Consider the following 17,539-nt stretch of genomic DNA (forward strand, 5'->3'; position numbering starts at 1 on the left):
CTGGAGCTTTCAGCATTTATGTAGCTTTGCCAACTGTCTGACTTCTCAGCACGTGTCAAGCCCCATCAAAAACGGTGTCCTCAGTAAAAGCACCAAGGGTGTGTTCAGCTCTGCACGAGCTGCCCAGTATTTACTGCACTGCTGGGATCCCCTGGCCCCAGGAATGTGCCATCACTGGAGGATGAAAGGCTGCTCAGCACAGCCCCACGGAACCCACACCTCCAGAGACACCTGTGAGACCTGCTGGCAATGAACTCACCCACAGGAGGAGTTCTGACATCATCTGCTGCAGGAGAGTTTCTATTAGCATGGATCCAGCCTCTTGAATTTTTCTTAATCTTTATGATCATGAAAGAAAGATAGAATTGTGTAGTAATGCTGTGGTAGTAGCTGCATTTAATGACCTTATGGAACAATGCAACATACTAATTTCTTCAATGTATTATTTTGTCCATAATAACACTGATAAATTGCTCAGAATGGACTGCACATTGAGTCATGTGAATACACACATGACATCTTTTTTTTTACTAATATATTATTAGTTATTTGAAAACTATTGGTCATTTTAATTACGTGGAAAATTATTTATGTAGTCTCAAATCTTCACAATCAATCAATCAATCAACAAAAGTCAACCCTACACATCTCCTTGACTAGAAGTTGGTAACACACTTTTCAGGCTGGCAACTCTACCTGTTTTTGCATCACTAACCCCAGGTCAGTTTAGCTTTAGGCACAATGTGCAGAACCAATGTTGCTCACTAATTCTTGTGCTATCACAAACTTGTACCTATCAACAGAGCAAGAGACCAATATAATATTCACAGCATCTCCTCCAAAAGCCTCAGTGGACAAAATACATTTTTTCATACATTTCTACCATATTCACTCACACTATGATTCAACGCCACAACAAAAACTTTTGAGGATGGAAAAAAAAATACAGTGGGAAGGAATGAGGAACCTGTTGCCATTAAAATGCAGAAATTAGTGAGAGTTTAATTAACCAAAGATTTTGGTTTATATTCCATCTCCTGCTGCATTGCATTGCAACTCTTTCCCATCACCCACAAAAAAAAAAAAATATTCCACTGCATTTGCATTTGTAGGTTTGCAGAGAACAGAACCACAAAAAAGAAAGCAGAAGCCTGAACAGGTATCAGAAATATGTTGACTTAAAAGTCCAGACACTACTAAGCCAAACTGACTTGAAAGCAATTATAAAAATATGCCTCTAACATTTGTTTTAAAAAAAGCTCAAGATTACTTTCTCTTTTGGAAATAAAAATCCCCGGGATGAGGCACATTTTGTAATAGTTATCTGTATATTTAAAATCACTTGGTGATGCAAGTATAATATGCTTATCAAACAACACAGTTTGCCATTTTTACTACTAGTAACAAGGAATCTGTTCTTCTCTTTACTGAATTATTTTTAACTCTGTTAATTAACATTATGGGTATAGGCCACCCATCAAGAAATTTGGCTAAAGAACTTTGTCTGCAGAATTCTGGACTGTAGCCAAGTACTTTTAGTACAGAATTAACTTCTGAAGATGCATCACTTAGGTTTATGCAGCAGTACTTACTTATACATTTACATTCTTTGGTGGTAATAACTTTGGTTTCAAAGCTGACTAATAAAGTAAAATATTAATGGAGATACATCCTGAGCAAACTACACCCTGGACTCCACTCCAGTATTCTCCTCCGGAGAACTAAAATGTCAGTAAGTTTGTTATCTAAGCCTGCCTTCATTACACTCTCCTGATGTTCCTTTGACATTCAAAATTAAACTCCTCAGTTAGAGGAGCACAGCAATCTACTGACCAAATCATGTGGGCGTCTGCTTCTGATCTCAGAAAAAAATTACTATTTTAAAGACAAATTTTACTTAAATAAAATGCTAACATTCATGCCAGACTTTGAAAAATACTCTTGATCTAGTGCAAGCCTAACCTGAACAAATATTGTGCATGTGAATTTTGTCTGAAACAAAGAAATAGCTGTTAGAGCAAATCCATTCACACGTGGAAGCAAATATAAAACATCCATTTCCACTGAATCAGGCATCCATGAACACTAAAGTTTATCCTTAACCCTTGCAAGTGACGCCTTTAACTAAAAGGCAAAATCTGAGTATTTGGACACAGAATTGTGTCAAGAAATTGGGGAAGAATTTCCAACCCAGCTTTTTCCTGCTCTACAACCAGGTCTGCCCTGCCTCCAGCTGAAGGCAAATCCTCAATATTTACAACCAGGGAAAGGAAGTTGCATTTGTAGCCAAAGGCCAGAAGGGAACTGGCACTTCACAGATGTGTGGAACAGAGGAGAAATAAAAGCAGCAGATGAATGAAAGCAATGAATCCAGGGGGCTGAAAGTGGCTGAGGGAGGGAAAGTGGAGGCAGAAATCAGATTCCTGGAACAAACAGTTAAATCCACTGACAGTAATTCAGGATGATGCAATGGGCATCACACAGACCTCTAAAGGCTGTGCTATGACTTCTTCAATTATTCTCATTTTGGACTTGTAAAGGTCTTTCTGCCATTATTGGCCCATCAACTCTGTGTCCTCCTTATTGCAGCACCTAATTCCTAACATTCAAGCAACCTATTCCAGGACACCTTTAGGTTTATCCTGCTTCATACTGGGATGTAATTTATGTTGAAGATAGAGGAGTTTATCTGGGGTTGAGTGTAGCTTGAAATGATGAATTTATGATTAGCTGTGACAAGAGTGGGAACATGTGCTGGATTCATAATCCATTTATTGGCTAAATTTAGGTAATCTGGTTTTCAGAGCACTTGCCAGCAGGCACATCCCTGTTATTGACAGTCAGCAAGAGAGGGCACACACGTGGAGGAGTTGGGCATATTTCAGCTATTATGTATTTGGACTCATGTTGTGGGTAGTGACTTCACTGAATCCATGCAAAGACAGGAGTTACTGTGCTCCCCATCATATACCTAATACCCCACTGGACTGCAGAAAATGCATAGCCTGGACTGTATTTCTTTAATTGAAATTTAACCTTGTTTAAAACATGATCTTCTATTCCCTGAAGCTGAAGATGAACAGGAAAAAGGCACTAATTTAGTTATCTCTAAGCACTCTGGAATAGAGTAACGTGGATTTTGTAATCAAGACCAAAAATTAGGAGTTAGATAATCTGGGTCTACCCTTTCGCTTGCCAAGGAATTCACACAGCAGTAGGCTGTGTCAGTTTTATTCCAGCAAAAGGGGACTTGAATTATTATTCTTCCTCATGGGAATGTTTAACAATGTAATTGTCACTGTCCGTAAGAAGCTCATGTATGCCAGGAATACAGGCCAGGGAAATTCCTGTCCTGTTGAGTATGTGCACTCAGAGGAGCTGGAGACAAGAGAAACCACTCCGTCAAAATCACATCGAAAGGAAAGAAAGTAAAAGGAAAAAAAAAAAGTAATAAATAATATGGGTAAGAAATTAGACCAGCAATAGCACCCCTGATAAATCAGGCACTATTTAAAAAGGTGAGACTTTGAGCAAACACACTTTACTACATGTTCCATGAAAGGAACTTTGTCACGAAGAGAAATCAACATGGAAGAAAATCATTAAGTGCACAGATTTGGGCTCTGAACTGCTCTCTGCAAGTCTGCAAATCCAGAAATAAAACACACCATAAATCTTAATAAAAATATAAAGAATTCACAACATCAGAAATTAAAAAGCCTGTGTGTCCACATGTGCTGATCCTTCATCAGCCCTGCACAGCAGTGGGCTAATAGCTGCACTCCCTGCCTTTCTTTGATAAGTATTTTAAAAACAAACATCTTAAAAAATATCCTCATAAAACCCTTCTGGAGGATCCTGGCACAGTTTCAAGGTATCAGAGAGGCTCTGCTGGTGCTGGAGTTCCAGAAACGTGACTGTGCACCTCCAGAGGCATCTCCGTGCCCGAAATGGCAGCGCAGGAGGGGAGGGAGCAGGAAATGGCGTGAGAAGGGCTCTGGTGCCCTTCCTGCCATGGCGGGGGCAAATGGGCCGCACACGCCGCCTCTCGCTGCGTTTCCTTTTCCAGCCCAAACCAGGAAGCGCCAGCGAGGGGATTCGAGGGAAAGCGCAGTGTGAAATCAAGCACAAAATCAAATGGGTGGCCAAGCAAAAATTCAGGGAGCTGTGGGCACAGCCTGGTATCAGCAACTCTAGAAAATGCCCCAAAAGGCCCATGTAGTACCCAGGCTTTGCTCCTAAGCTGCTGAATCGTTAACCCGAAGGCTCCTGACATCAATGCAGGTTTCTTCAGGCTTTGGGGAGGACCTGCCTTCATGTCCTCATGCCACAAACAGCACATTCCCAGGGCAGATCCTGCTGGCTCTGACTGCTCTGCTGGGTATTCCTGAGGCTTTAAAAGCAGAGCTGCTCCAATGAAACCTGAGGTAGAAGCACTGGCGACAACAGCGCTTCAAAGAGATCCCATTTGTTTGTATTTGACAGAAGGCAGATTGGACAAACAGGCTTTGGTACATCACAGTGGAAATGGCTCCTAGATTTTTAATAAGTAATATATTCTAAATAAAAAGTGACCCTGTGCCTCCAAGGAAGACATATGAAGGATGGTAAATAATTTAAAATAGTTTGGGATTTTCTGTATTCTAGACACTTCTGTGTTCTCCTGTTTATTATTAGCCGAGAGCAGGATAACATGGCAGCTTCATACAAACACTCTGTGTACATCTCTGCAAGACACAATTTGGTCTCCTCACAGCCAAGGCTCCCTCCTCACTGCTGAAATACAAACTGGTGACAACGTCACAGACCATGTCGTTCTAAATGCAGAATTGAAACTGATTTCTTAGTAAGGCCATTTAAGAAAAGGGAAACAAGCCTTCTTTCCTTTCTCTGCCTCTCAAGACTGTAAAATATGCCTGGGCAGGAAGTACAGTAAAGCTCAGGATGAGCAGAGGCAGCTACTCTTTCAAAATGAGCAGGGCTCCTCCAAAGTGACATTTTCATTTAGCCAGTGAGCTTGAGGGCTCAGGGCAGGATACCAGAAGGGCTCTCCAGCAGATGAGGTTACTGGCCAGCCCTCACAGCTTCACACCTCCAAAAATCACAGCTGCAGGAAAATGGGAAGCCAGGATGGTACCTGTGGCTTTTGCTAAAGTTGTCTTTTCTCAGCCAACACAACCAGAGACTCGGTGGAGCAACAATCAGAGTGTGTAATAATGTCACTTCTTATGGGAAGACACTGGAAGTTGTAGAGATGCAGAAGGAAGCACTGTACATTTAAAGCTACTGCTCCAGAACAGGTGAAAAATACCATTTTTGGACTCTAAACCCCCACACTGGAATCAGGGAGATAAAACATTGAGAATTACATTTGTTCCCATTTTCTTGGGAATTAACATGCAGCAAAAAGTGGCTTTTCCCTCATGCCCTGTCCATCCAGGAGAGCTCCAGACCAATCTGCAAATTCCCATCTTTCCTGAACACAAACTCTGCAGAGGTTTAAGCTGCATCTCTTCAGCACCTTTCTGCTCCAGATTCTCCATCCCTGACTCCTGGAAAGCCCTTCCTTCTCCTGGACTACAGCTAAGCTGGTTACATGCAGAACCAGCTTTTATCCATGGAAAGCAGAACCGCTAAAAGACAGGAAAAACTGATTTTTAAATGTTTGGCAGAACCTCCTTGCAAAGCTTCCTGTATAAAAATGTGTCACAACACTGACAAAATCTCTTTTTAAAAAAAATTCAGAATGTTAAATAAATCCATACTAAGACAAACTTTACACTAAGCAATTCAGCCTTCAAAAAATGACAGTTAAAAAGAATTAAATTTTTTTTACAAACAACTCTAAAAAGCTAATTTTTGTGAACAAGAAATATTGTTTGAAATTTTAAGACAAATCACTGAGCAAAGAATCCATTAATATTTAAGATTTTATTCAATTTTCAAGAGCCAGAAAGGATTTCTGGAAGTCAGATTGATCTTGAAAGAGAAAAGCCACTTTTCCATCTCCCATTTTCAGAGTAACTTTCTTGTTTTAAATGGGGACTTCAAAAGGGGAAAAGTGTTCAGAACCCAAAACTCCTCTCTGAAAGAATGGACAACCCCAATAGAATTTGCTCAATACTCTCTTTTAACTTCTATTAGCACTAACAACAGTAACTTGCATATTCATATTATAATAGCCCCCTTTAATAAATCTCAGACATATTTTGTATTTGCCATATTTTTGTTAGCACATGCTCACCAGGTTAATTTAAATGTATCAACCAAGTCAGATTTTATAGGAAGCAATTTTTATTAGGTCACTTGAAAATGTAATGTGATAAAAACAAGATCAGCATTTCAAAGTTAACCTCCAAGATAACATTTTGCCATTAAAAAACTCCTACCATGCATATTCTGTTATTAGAAACAACATCAGTGCATGGTAAAAAATGCCAGAAAGGACAAGACCTGTCAAAATTAACAATTAGAAATCTCCTTCTGCAAGACTATAGTGTTATATATGTTACCATCATATTTAATAAATATTAGAATTATTAAATATTTTAGAAGGAGACAGCAATTTTAGTTTTATTTCCTTTAGGGAAAAAAAAGATCTGATTTGTCAGCAATGTTCAAAGTCTATTTCTGGCTCAATAGCCCATGATGTAGAATTAAGTGTTCCACTAGATGGAGCAGGATGGTAAAGCCATCATGAGGGCCACCTCCCCTGTTGATCCATAGAAAAGTCAATGTCCAGGGATGACAAGAATTTCAGCTTTCTTCTGTGCATTCAGGGCAGAAAAAGGGCAACACAAAACCCTCTTAGTGCTCCACAATTTCCTTCTTCCCAGTATAGAATTAACAAACACTAACCAGAAACAAACCCAGCTCTCCCTCACTCCTATCAACTCTCCATCAGAAACACAAAAGTGGATGCTTGTCTGAAAATGAAAATCTTTGTACTTCTTTATTTTGTAGCAAGTGAACTTGCAAAAAGCTCCATGCCAAATGATCAAACATTAGTCACTTAATGCAAAAGACATCGTTACACATCAAACAAATTTGTTCTGGAAACAATGGCAAAACTTCAAAGAGGCTCCTACAAACCTGGAGCTGTGCAAGGCACAGTAAAATTATCTCTCTTGTCTCTTTTCAAACAGAGCTAATTGTTGATTTACCTTTAAGTCTACCTAAACAAACAAACAAAAGAAGAACCTAACAGATTTTACTTCATGAGATGTTCTTTAGGAGATGCAGTATTAGACAAACTGCAGTTACCATCACTGTGTGAAACAAGAAACCTTCATTTTCTTGACCTTATTTCAGCTTCTCCAAAAGAAGCAGAGAGAATATAAACTAACAAAGAACAGTTTTAACCATGAATATTTCAAATTTAAGTCCTTGCTTGAGTATGCACAACAAAAGTACCAGGAATGGTCACAATTAACTCGAGCACCCTGCCATAAAAAATCCTGAGGCACAGTATATTGCTGGATGTGATAAATAACTGCAAACATGCAGCAGACTCTCAAGACAATACTAATTATCCCAGCAGTATAAATACCAGAAGAGAATGACTCTTTCTCAGTTATGTGCATGAAGGCACACAAGCAGAACTCTGGTGACTGATCACAGGCTGCTTCCCGTGACTGTCACTCCCATCTCTTTGTTCCCAGCTAAATAAACTGCACTAGAAACCAAAGTGACAAACAGGTTTGCTTCTCACCAGCATTCTCTCCGACTAACTGCAACTTGTGCAGCACCAGAAGCTGACATCTGGAAAGGATGGGCCAAGTGGAAGAGGCAAGAAATTTGGCCTTGCAGACAATAAAACTGTCCCCTTACCAAGGGGTCTTATTAAAACCTTTTGAAAGCACCTGTAGATGTAGATATTGACATAGATATCCCACTGTAGATACTGTCTAATTGAACACCAGTTTGTCCCACCTCTCTGAACCACTGATGACCAAGAATTCATTATGCACCACACACTCCTTTTCCAGGGATCAGGGAAAGCATCAGGACACCAAAGCAGTCCCCAGCCCCAAAGGCAGGGGCAGTGCAGCAATACTCACTACTGTGCACAGTCAATCAGCTGGTACTCGTTGGATCTCTCGTAGCAGGCTTTCACACCTTCGTCCTGCCAAAGTGTTTTTGTGTGTTCATAAAACTCCTGAAATGGAAAAACAGTGTTATGGGAATGGGTTAGAGATGAAGAGAGTCAGCAAATAGTAATGTGTAATTTTGTTTTGCAACGAGCAGGAAATGGAGCAGATTTAACAAAAATCTTTAATCAATGCTTTAGAAACTGACTACAAGTTCAGTTGGCTTTCTAAGTTTGACTTCAACATTTTGTAACACTTCAAGAACTGCTCCTCAATCACTGATTGAATCCAACCATCTACTGTAAGAAGGGTTAATGTCTCATTAATATCAATTTCATTGGCAATTTAATAATCAATGCGATTTGGTAACATTTATTCTTTAACTCATGGTGTCAGTGTCACTGTATTTTACATTTTTGTGGCTGTCGTGATTTTTTTTTTATTCAATGAAACACTACTTCTCTATAATTCCTACATAATTAAGTTTTACATGACTTTGAAAGCTATTGAGGATCTTCAGGGACTGCACAGACATCTCTATCTTACTTTGTATCACTTTAGTAAAGTTATTCTTTTACAGTGTAAAAAGACATTGAACGACAGAAGAAAGACAATAATACAAGGCTAGATCATGTTTAGTCTCAGCCTTAAAAACTGTAAGCCAAGATATGAAAGCAGACAGCCAAAAATGCAGTGCTTCAGTTTTGCTGAACCTGTAACACAAGCTAACAACACAAGCAAAAGCTCTTTTCATTCTGCATATGAAAGCTGCACTTCGGCTCCACCAGTGCGTGTGCAGCACAGGACTGAACTCCCGGCCATCACTCTGAGAGCTCTGAATAGACTCAGAAAGAACAGCAGCAGCCTGGTGACTAACATACACACAGACACCCCTGTGGGCATTCCTCTTATCAACAGCCATGGGTGTTCCTTGGCTAGCTCTCAGAGCTTTCAAGTGTTTTGGGTAAAATACTTTCATTCTGGTTTTAAGCGGCAAATAATTAATTTTTTAAATCCAGACCAGTGAAAGACCTTTAAAAATAGTTGTTGCATATATTCGGTGTCTCTCCACCCTTTTTCTTTACAGTATAATTATTTGTAAGAAGGAAAATGTGTTATTTTTGATGCTTCAAGGTTCCTCCATCTCATGTCTTTCCCATTCCTTTATTATCAATTTAATACAAAGAAAGGGGACACATTCCAAAGTTTCACTTTGAAAAGAGTTTAAAAAAAGAATTTACATTCCTATCAGAATCTTAACTGACACCTGAGCTGTACCAGAACAGTAAATCCTTTAAATTGCATCTTAAAGATGTATAGAAGCATCTTACAGTAAATTTAGTGCTGCTGATTTTCAGAGCACCCTCTTCTTGGCAGGTATAAGATGCATATGTGTTTGTGTGATCACACAATTATGAATACCAATGAGGGAAGCAGCACATCAGATGCAAATTTGATTGTCCTTTTATTGCTATTGAGTATTCCCTTACTGCACACACACAAAAATGACAGCAAACACAAAATACACATCTAAATTTTGTTCTGATTTCTTTTAAAGAGATTATGACATTTATATAGGGTATTAGATGTCAGCTTGTTCCTTGCTTTTATGACCTGTTCATGATCAAAAAGATAGATAAATTTCTTTCAGAAGTAGGTAAGAAGATTTTACCTAATTTTTAGTATTTGCAGATTGCACAACTGTTTGCTTTTGCTATTAAAGGAAATAGAAAATTAATCAAAATCTTAATTTCAGTCCTCAGTTTTCTGTCTCCCACTGCTGGAATTATGCTCATTGGATAATTTAACTTTGAAGATTTCCAATTTCTTGGCAACTGGGGGACTGTCAGTAGCCTTCAACTGTATTAGAGCACAGTGAGGAAAATATCTTTCTAATGGAAAAGGGAGAAGGAAAAGAAAGTGAAGGAGAGAGGGGGAATTATCTGCCATCTCACTGTATCTGAACCAAACCCACTTTGGGGAATGTTTCTATATTTGTTTTCAAAAGTAACAGTTGCTCAGTACAGAACATCATATGGCTCACTCAACTTATGCCTACAAAGCTGGGAAATTGAAAAATGGGATCAGCAATTGTACAAGATTTTTTTGATGAAATAGCAGTTGATTCAATAGACAAATCACAAGGCAATGATAAGTTTACAGAAAAAGCAGTAAGACATTCTTCATTACCAAAAAACTAGATAAAGATGTAAAAAAACCTAGATGTAGATATAAAGTGAAAAAAGTCAGTGCTTTAATAAGGAAAGTCACAGCACAGTAAAACTCTGCCACAAAAACTCTTCCTAATTACTGTTTCTCACTACAACTGTGACACTTTGGTGGAAAGCCGATGTAAAGCAATTATTTCAAAGACCTTTCAAACTCCATAATGTCTTACATTTGCAGTAGTTTCTGCAATCAGATCTTAAAATGGGATGAAAAAATAAAACCAGTTCCTGGCCCTAGCATAAATATGTTGATAATAGAAAGCCCAGGGTTTAGTTTAGCAGAACAGCCACATATTGTTTAGAAGAGTCCTCCCCATGTTCTAAGGGCAGTTTTCACTTCTAAGAAAAATACACAAATTACAATAATGGGATAAAGATCAGTGTTTGTGCCTTGTTTGGCCAAATGAGCAAATGAAATATTTAAAACTGCCTTTATGCCTGTCCTGCTGATCTGAACTATAACCAGCAATACTCAAGCAATCTTCTCAGTATGGTTATTAATTGCCCATGTGGGATGGAAAAAGAATTCAATTCCACATTCTTTGAACTTCTTATTGGGGTTTCAAAATCAGGATCGACAAACAAGCAAAGAGCAATAGATCATTATCCTAAGACACAGTGGGGCTTCTTTGGGATGGGTTTTTGCTGTTACTTTTGGTCTCTTTTTTTCTTGTTTGTTTGTATTAATTGAGTTTTAAAAAGTGAACTAGGTGACTTGAGATGGTCAAATATGAAAGCCTTTCATTAATACACAACCTTCTGTCTTTAGGCCACATCAAATACATCTTCACACATGCTGGGACTAATGCTGAGCCAGCTCACAGACTGTGAACAGGAAGGTGCTCACCCAAGCAGAGCCAGAACCAGCCTTGCAGCGCTCATCTCCTGCTCTATTAGAAGCCTTCTTACTGCAGTGACTGATTTTGGAATTGAGGCATAGTAGCTGGTTGCAAAAATTCTCCCTCCTCTCCAGTACACCTACACTAACCACAGCTCTGAAATAATATTTAAGAAAAGGAATAACATAAGAAATCCTCAGCATCCCATTTGAGTCATGGAATGTAGCCTGGGGCTGCTCTCAGGGAAGGCAAGTAAAACCACAAGATCTGTTATGTATTTAGGTAAAACAGGGGCTTCAGAGGCCACTAGAAAAATCAAGTTAGCAAAAGGGTTGGGTTGGCTTTTTTTTTTTTAGTTAAATAGGTATAATTTGTATGACAGCTCTAAAAATAATGAGTTAGGAAACAAATTAACCAAAAATAGCAGGAAAATTTCCTGAAAAGAAATAGCCAGAAAACTAGTCCTGACATGTCTGGTTCTTGCTTCTACAACACTGATTGATTTGCTGGCACATGCTAATATGACAGACTCTACAGCAGCATCAACAAAGGTTTTTCCTGCACTAGAAAATGGAACTCCTAACAAAACAGCTAAAATAAACAAATATTAAATAACAATTTGGTTCGAGATGACATTCCACAACAAATAGGATTTGAATGTTAGGATTCACATGATCCTAACATTCAAATGTACTTGCAGTGTATGATCGTATTATCCATTCTTGCCCTATGCATACTTAAAATTGAAAAAAAAATCCAAATTATGTAATTTTTTATTTAAAAAAATAAAATGGTGCAGTGTCACAATACACACCCAAGATCCTGTTTAAAGTACAGCTGAAGCTGTGTAAAGCAACAAAAGTCAACACAAGTGGTGACAGGATGGCACTGCCAGGGAAGGTGAGGAGTGAATTCCTCCTGAGCTTTATGTCAGGACTGGAGCATTTATTCACCACCAGAACAGACTTTACACATCCCAAAACGTTCACAAAACCCTAAAGAGGGAGAAATCCTTGAGGAGAACACTCAAGGAAAGGAATGTCAATGTAACACAGATCTGAAGAGAACAAACAGGACTGAATCTGCTCAGGCTGGGCAGGGGCATAGTTTGAATTCCGGGCACAATCCCCAAGAACAGGCTCCACTTCTGGGAATCCATAAAAAGCCCTGAGAAAATCCTCTGGCTGAGTAAACCTCTGGTCCTGCTCAGATATCTGAAGGATCAAGGACCATGACTTGGTGCTGCTGAGGACACCTCATGTCTCATGATACCATAACACCAAAATGGTTAAAAAGCCACTTCTATGCGAAATGTGTTTCATTATTAATGTTTTATTTATGAGGAGACAGTTTCCCCACCTACTGAAGGCTTCCCAATACAGTGAGTCAATAGGCAACATTTGTAAATCACTTCCATTCACTTACAGGAATCTCTGCAGACCTCTAGAGAAAAGGAAACATCAGTGGAAATGTGGAAGGGATGCTTGGAAAATTGTTCTTTGTTCCAGAAACATCTTGCTATCTTGCTGACACAATTCTGGATTAGAAAAGGGGCAATGCAGAGTCTAATCAAGTTTAAACCTACTTATATTGGAAAAGTTCAGCAAGCTGAATAAATGGCAGCAGATAAATAGTGGCTTTGATCAAAGTTAAACTACAGAAAGTGTTAAAGAACTTGGGGGTTGAGCACTTTGGTTGTTAAATAAAATAATCCCCAAGAGACAAACTCCAGGCCTGGGAAAAAATAAAGGAACCAAGATCTGCTTTTGAGAAGCATTCTAAAAGGATAAAATACTAGGAGAAAGAATATAACTGGTCATACTGTCTACAAGGCTTTGTTCCCTCCAGATACATAAATACTCAAGAGACAAAAAAAATGGTCATGAAGCAATGTTTTATAGGCATTAGGATGTTGGCAGGGAAAAACATTGGCACAGCCCATGCCACTGAGACACCAAATTCACAGGAAACTTAGCACGGACATGCAACATCACCTCTTCTTTGTCAAATAATATAGGGTGGATCTTTCAACAGAACAGTTTATTTACTAATTCCAGCAAAAGTCAATGCCATTGGAAAAAACCTTACTTTACTAAAAGGTGTGTACAACCATTATACAATGTTGTGGTTAAAACTGGGATTCAATTCCTGGGCAAAGTTCACTGTCCCATGGAGCTGCACATTTCATAATAAGAGTTTTAAATAGGTCACCGACTTACAAATCTAATGATTAAAGGTCAAACCAAACCAGCTCCTAACTGCAGAACTGTCTCCTGGAGGACTTTGCTTCCCCGTGTGTTGAGCTGTGAAAAGCAGCGCTGGCCAGTGGCTGCAGAGCCCTGCAGAGCTGGGGGAGCACAGCTTTCCTTCCCTGGGAGCCAGGCAGCTCTGCTGCATTCCAGCCCTGCAGCAGGGCAAGGTCATGGCATGGCAGGGCAGCACAGAGCATTCCAAGACAAACTGCACCAGCTGATTTTCTCCTTCCAGGATAGGTAAGTAGCCACCAAACTGATTTATTTCTCACTGCTCACCTATGAAACCAAGCCATCACTCCTGACCCTACGGGCGCTCAGGGAAGGGAACTCTGGCATCTTTTAATTCTCCCCAAGTTTGGGCAGGGGTACCAGAATGTGCTGAATTTGTCAAATCAGACAGTTTAATAAGCCACTTACTTGAATAGGGAAACATCTGCATTCCTAATGGTGTGAACAAGTGTTAATTACTGCTTGCTATTTTAGGGCAAATACACTGATGATATCACAAAGGAAACACATACCTACAAATAGTTGAAGATATTCTCCAGTTACTGGCAAGTGGCCAGAGCTGAATACAAAACTCTTTGGGAGAGGCCCAGTGTACTCAGCATTTCCCATAACTGAGTCAGAAATATTTTCAGCAAGGATTTAGTCTCATTATCAATAGTTTTTCATCCTTGGAAAAGAAGAATTATACTGAAATATTCTGTGTTTCTGTTTGGTAACTTCTAGTAATACAAATTAAACTGGATGTCGCTGCAAGGACTGGCCAATGGGAAGGGAATTCTATTTAAGAAAATTCTGTCAAGTTTGAACTCACATTATTCCCCTTTGTTAAGAGTTTCAAAACACCACAGCATTTGAGAAATGTGCCAACACACAAATCTATACCCATAAGCTACAATGTGCCTTTGGTTGGAAGTCCTCACTAACATAACATCAAACCGTTTCTGTTTTATTTCTACTTTCACAAGAAGTTTAATTGCCACAGAAACTTTATATGTTGATACCAGAACACAGCTCCTCATGTTAATTAGGGAGGAAAATTCACTCTGGGTGAGAGGAGCAAGCCTGCTCCCCGTATTGTCAAGATTCCTCTGCAATTTAAACCAAATAATCAGTGTTTCTCTACTTCTTCAAAGTGTCATACATAGAAAGAGGCAATTCATTCATGGATCAAACTTCCTGATAGCAGAAAAGGCACAAAGAAGTCTTCTACCCCATTCCAGCGTTCTCAGGGTAGTTTAGAGTGGTGACAGAGGCAGTTCAACCATCAGCTATTTTTGGAGACTTCAGTCTAAGAAAGAAGGTTTAATAAAACTCTGAGAAATTTCCTTTGAGCCTTAAATCAGGGTTTGGAAAATGTTTTTCATACTACATCATTTAGCTGCTTTTTGTTTAATGAATATATAGTAAGCTTGAACAGTCAAATCAAATGACTTTATTCCCTTACCTGGTGCCAAGAACAAACACCTGGGACCTCACTAAACTCTGCTGCTTCCTTTCACGTTGGAAATGAAAAGCCTCTTTTTGCCAGAAACTTCCACCAACAGAAAAGGGTGTAAGATAAAATAGTTCTCATTCTAAATTTACACAAATCCCAAGGAGAACTCACTAATCCTCTTCCAATCTTTCTGAAGCAGCAGCATCTGTACTCACAGAAGTGTTCACAGGCTCACAATAAAGTCTACAGGAAAAAATTAAGCTCAAATATACTTAAATTAATTGAAAGTTCTGCTTAATTGCTAGCATTTCTTTTTAAGTGTAAAAAGACACTGTGTCCTGGGAGCTTAAAAAAAAAAAATTTAAGTTTTACTGGAACACTGAAGAAATGTCATGTACTCTCCAAAGACCAGCTGAAAACCCTGACCAGTCAGCTGAGCACAACAGGGCTGTGGCTGGATCCACTGTAATACCAGGGAGGCTCACAGGTAAAATTTTATTTCATCTATGCATACAACAATATTTTGTGATAGTCTCTTACTGTGATTAAAACCAGAAAATGTTTAAGAATTTCCATATTAAATTATGCCTATTTCCTGTTTAATTCAGCTGACAGCTCTTGTATTTCAACATAAATTGAATTAATCTATCCTTGTTCTTCAAGACGACTCTGAGGAAAACAAAGAAGATGTATCAAGAGAAATTAAGTCACATGAACTTCTGAACCTGTAAATATGGTCTGGTATGGTGGGAATTTACTGGATAAAAATACAAGTTCAGAACAAAGCAACATCATTTCCTTCAAATACTGATCAAGTAAAATATAGGGTGAGGGTATTTTGTACTACAAAAGCAAGTGGACTACAGAAAAAGATGTATGTAATCCCACTGTCTCAAGTCCTAGGCTGCAGATGCTCCAATTTCAGGAAATTCTTTGCGGGATTTCAACAGAATTATGTGAACGCTTCAGTGAAAGCACTGTTGAATTAAAAAGGCTGAAAAAAACCCCACCAAAACACTTCCAATAAATACTAAGAAAATACAGCACTAACAAAATTTGCTAGATATTCCTAGTCACTTAAGACTAAAACATTCCTATCAGGCATTTCCATGTAGACAAAAATCAGAGATTTCAGGAGATTCATTGGCAAATCATTAATAGTTATACATGTTTCAATTATGAGAAACAGACATGAAATCAAGTGGCTGCCTGCCTCACAGACCCCATACTAAAAGAAGGCTTCAGATGAACTCTTACATTAAATCTGTATTCAAGAATTTATTCTGCTCTTAAAGGATAGGAGAACCAGCTTTACATAAGTTCCTGTTAAACTCTGATCAGGTAAACTCAATTGGATTATCTGGAAGCCCATTGAGAAGGAGCTGCTCTGTGTAGATAAGATAATAGAGATTTAAAAAAGAGTAAGTAAGGATTATTTCAGAGATCTAGCACCACATCTTTGATACTGTCTGAAAGACTTCCCACTCCTTTCTCTGAACAACATTGACACTCTTGAGGCAAAAATACTTCACCTATCCACATTTCCTACCAGTTTTTCGATTCAAGATGCACCTCGAAGATATGTATTTATCACACTTTTACACATAATAAGACACAGGATACTAAAAAAAGGTAAATAGGACATTGAGGTGCCTTGCTCAAAATAATAAAAAATCTGGACAAGAAAAAGCTGGAGCCCCTTATTTTCTCTCTGTGGTAAGTATCCAAACTGCACACAATTTTGTGCAGTCACCCAAGAAATCAGGCTCTGTCTCCCACCTTTCCCAGCTTCCCAGGGTATCCTCACCAAAGAAAATGTTTTGCCTACTTTCACACCCCAAAATCTGTGACATTTGAGATATCCCCATGGGAAATATCTCCCACTGCAGTGAATATGTTTGTCATTACTTTATAAAGCTGGTGATGCTGTCAAACCAGAACAGCTCTCTTCTTCTGCCACGATGTATTTAGACAGGAATAATAATATATCTATCATTATACCCATCAGGGTGGTTATCTACAGGAACAGACAATTTTTATTCTGTTGCCTACATAATTAAGGAACACTTCCGGCAGCAAAGAGATCCCAGCTCACATCTTTTCTTACTGAGGCTCCATTATCTCATTACCATCCTGAAGATTTTGGTGTCCAAACCATTTTAAGGACTGCAAAGCCCCATTCTAACCCTGCTGCAGGTTAAGGGATCACACTTTGTACCACACTGCCAGGTTGTAAATCAGACCTCAAAACTGATCCCTGTTAAAAATAATCTCTCCAAAATAGAAGAGAGAAGGAGGAAGGGTTACCAGGGTTATTTTTAACCTGGGCTGGTTCAATGCTCTGATTGACACTGGGGACCAGAGGAGGTTTTTTTGGCCCGGTGAGGGTGGCACATCCCGGTGTGGAGCGGAGGGAAGGGGTGGCTGTGGGCAGAGGGGATGCTGAGCTGCCTTTGAGGCTGAAGCAAGAGTGTGGTAAAGCTCAAGGACACCACTCAAAAACCATAATAAAACCATTCAGCAGCAGTGGCAGTGGGAGATTCAAAATAACTACAATGGAGCAGTGTAATAAAACTTAAACTGAAACCAAGAGACCTGCAGACAACATCAGCATCTCTTCTGAATATTCACAACCTAGAGAGCCATAGGCTGCAATCATTCCTCTGGTATTTTGCCTTTCAAT

General features: G+C 39.1%; 1 protein-coding gene across 3 annotated transcripts in view; it reads right to left on the reverse strand.

Annotated features, from left to right (window-relative positions):
* GNAS (GNAS complex locus) overlaps positions 1-17,539 on the reverse strand; it is a 136,323-nt gene that overhangs the window by 32,384 nt on the left and 86,400 nt on the right. For all 3 annotated transcript variants that reach the window (XM_030288467.4, XM_030288468.4, XM_072917154.1), the window contains exon 5: positions 8,061-8,158. In XM_030288467.4, the coding sequence (XP_030144327.4) occupies positions 8,061-8,158 (98 nt within the window). The remainder of the gene's footprint in view (positions 1-8,060; positions 8,159-17,539) is intronic.

The sequence above is a fragment of the Taeniopygia guttata genome, chromosome 20 (genome assembly GCF_048771995.1).
Source record: "Taeniopygia guttata chromosome 20, bTaeGut7.mat, whole genome shotgun sequence".
Classification (NCBI taxonomy): Eukaryota; Metazoa; Chordata; class Aves; order Passeriformes; family Estrildidae; genus Taeniopygia; species Taeniopygia guttata.